This window comes from Ipomoea nil, unplaced genomic scaffold (assembly GCF_001879475.1).
Source record: "Ipomoea nil cultivar Tokyo-kokei standard unplaced genomic scaffold, Asagao_1.1 scaffold1250, whole genome shotgun sequence".
NCBI classification, from domain to species: Eukaryota; Viridiplantae; Streptophyta; class Magnoliopsida; order Solanales; family Convolvulaceae; genus Ipomoea; species Ipomoea nil.
In genome coordinates, this window is record NW_017617678.1 from 1238700 (window position 1) to 1241378 (window position 2679).

The following is a 2679-nucleotide window of genomic DNA, read 5'->3' on the forward strand; positions in this document are numbered from 1 at the left end:
TCATCTTTGTCAACAAATCATTTCCAATTAGTTAATACGATTGACTTCAAAGTATTTTTTTTTTTTTTTTTTTTTTTTATTCCAAGCAGGATGGTAATCACCCGCCTCGAGTAAGGGCACCCGATTCGCACGGACCGGTTATGGGGGGAGGCAAAGTGTAAAACAAGCTATTTTGTCCCTTTCAAGCATTACATTCTACTATCTTTAATTAATCGGATTTAGTTAATTTGAGTCCAGGTTAATTAATTCCACCACTTTCCTTCATTAACTTCGGCAAAAGCTCAGATCAGTACAAACAAAGGATCGGAGATGGCGTACGTAGGCCGCCTAATAATCTCCGATCCTAATTATTCAAAGATAGATGCAGTACATAGAGCAAACTTGACGTTTGCGTTTTATTGGACCGACCGCCGGTGCCGGTGCCGGTGCCGGTGCCGGATCTAAACCATGGTTGCCATCTTACGGAAAAACGAGCGGTCCTCCTCATGGCAATAGGGAGTGTCATTTTGATCGAAGAGTATGCAGCCCAGATTCTCAGCTCCGCAACAGTTCATACAAAGTGAACCTGCAACTTGCTTTACCTTTGTCTTTCCCTTCATATAGGGGCAGACCATATACTCTGCTCGAGTGTCACACTCTAGAGTGCAAGGTTTCATTTCTTGGGCACTTGCATGATTCACCACCATAACAATGCCTGCATGCATAAACCCAAACCTTTAGCTTAGGAAAACCCTACACAACTGTTAAAATCAAGCGTTTATCGCTATACAAAAATGTATGATTCGTAATTTATTTCTTTAATTTATACTTGCGTAACAAATAACTCCACATTTCTATGGTAGAATACTAAACCATCAAGCCGTCGCCCAACATTGAAACATTGTATAGTAATAGGGGCTACACAGGCGCAGATCCAAGGGGCAATGAGGGCAGGGCGGAGCTACAGTGGGGGCAGCTGCGGCCCCCACCCCCACCCCCACTCCAATACTATATAATCCTTGTATATATATGTATATATATAGTTCAGGTTTAGTATAAGTATAATAAAACAAATAAATTTAACAAAAGATAATTAGTTTAGTTGGCAAGCTAAGGAACGTGATTGTCCTTTGGAAAGCTCCAAGGTTTGAATCTTTTTATATGAGCAATATATAATATTTATGGCTATATTTAGTGTTTATTTTTTTTCAAACTATCTCTTTTGTTGTAATGTTCCGCCCATACTGAGCAAAAATTCTAGCTTCGCACTGGAATGTGGGCAGTCCCGGCCTCCCCTACCCTTATATATGTATGTATACATATATATACATATATAACAGCAACTTATATGTAAAAAACAAAATGTATATATAAATTACTAGATGAGCAAAATGTATATATAAGTTAATTACTAGATGTTTAGGTAGTTTAGTAGATTGTTCGGTACCATATGTTCATTTAAACTTTATTCTCAGAAAAGTTCATGAATTCGCTCCTGACAACGGAATATTAAGAAATGAAATTTAACTTTCACTACTTGCTTGGTATAACTTTGACAATGCTTGATCCTAACCGTATTAATCATTAAAGATTACCATGGAAGTAACAAGCTAGCTAGAGGACATATATTTACCGCAGAGGAGGAGGAGAGTGACAAAGCCGAGTTTGGTAGTAGCCATGGATGGAACCTTCAATCTTCACTTCTTAGCTAGAGGGGATATGCTTCAATAAGTAGTATGTCGTATGATGACTAGAAGCAGTATGTATCCCATTTATAGCAACCAAACAATGCCACAAGACAAAAAAGTTAGGCATAGTTGGTGATTACTCAAATAGGGATAATGATGGAGAATTCACTGATTCCCACGGAGAATTATATTGCATTATTTTGAGTTCTGTTATTTTTTTTTTTATTTTTTTTTTTTAGTTTTAACTATAGTAAACTAGGGAGTTTGTTTGTTGTGCATGCATGAGTATACTTACGAGGATAGCTTGGATGTAGCCATGTGTCATATGTATATATATTTTTCATCCGTGAATGCATGCATGCAGAATTGTTGCCACCTTGCCTTCGATCATATAATTCATACCATTTAAAATGTTTTGTAATGTTTTTAATACAAACTTCGATCATATAATTCATACCATGTGAAATGTGTTACAAAGTTTTGAAAGTAGTAATGTTTCAACAAGTTGTAATGAAATGAGGCAGTTCCAGTGGTCTATACACTTTTCTAGTTTCGTGTCCTGCGGCTTTTCTGTCTTGATAGGGAATATATTCCGAATTCAGGCTCCTCGTACGCTCCGTGCTCCTGTTTATGGGTCGGGGTCAAACGGTTCGGGTCTTGGTCCACGGGTCAAAGTCAAACTCGTCTCGCTTGAACCTATAAAATGGGCCTTAGCCCTCCATTTTAAGGGCTTCCTCTCTCTCTTTACACTTAGAAAGTACTCTCCCTTCTCTCTAGAAAATACAAGAACACTTATGAATAAAAGATCTCTTTGAGCTACTTCCTCTGGTCTATTCTCTACATTATTCATATATATACTATAGTTTATACCAGTGTTGCAAAAATCGCGCCTAGGCGCTCTAGGCACCCTAGGCGGTCCTCAGGCGCCTAGAGGGTGCCTAACGATTTTTTCAACATTGGTTTATACAATCCGTACATTCTATATACACGGGAATTACTCATATCATTTTGG

The 2679-nt window shown here is 38.1% G+C and overlaps 1 protein-coding gene across 1 annotated transcript; it reads right to left on the minus strand.

The window, feature by feature from the left end:
• Window positions 1-238: 238 nt before the first annotated feature.
• On the minus strand, window positions 239-1728 carry LOC109184135 (proteinase inhibitor type-2 TR8-like). Its single transcript, XM_019334180.1, has 2 exons — window positions 1613-1728; window positions 239-694 (listed from the first exon to the last, which is right to left on the minus strand). Exons 1-2 carry the CDS (start codon window positions 1656-1658, stop codon window positions 441-443), a joined length of 300 nt encoding a protein of 99 aa, XP_019189725.1. The 5' UTR covers window positions 1659-1728; the 3' UTR covers window positions 239-440.
• Window positions 1729-2679: the final 951 nt, after the last annotated feature.

Excerpts from the sequence above, each read along its gene's own strand:
- LOC109184135 (XM_019334180.1), bottom strand. The coding sequence starts at position 1,658 with ATGGCTACTACCAAACTCGGCTTTGTCACTCTCCTCCTCCTCTGCG. Across the intron at positions 695-1,612 it reads CACTCTCCTCCTCCTCTGCG|GCATTGTTATGGTGGTGAAT; the intron begins GTAAATATATGT and ends TTATGCATGCAG.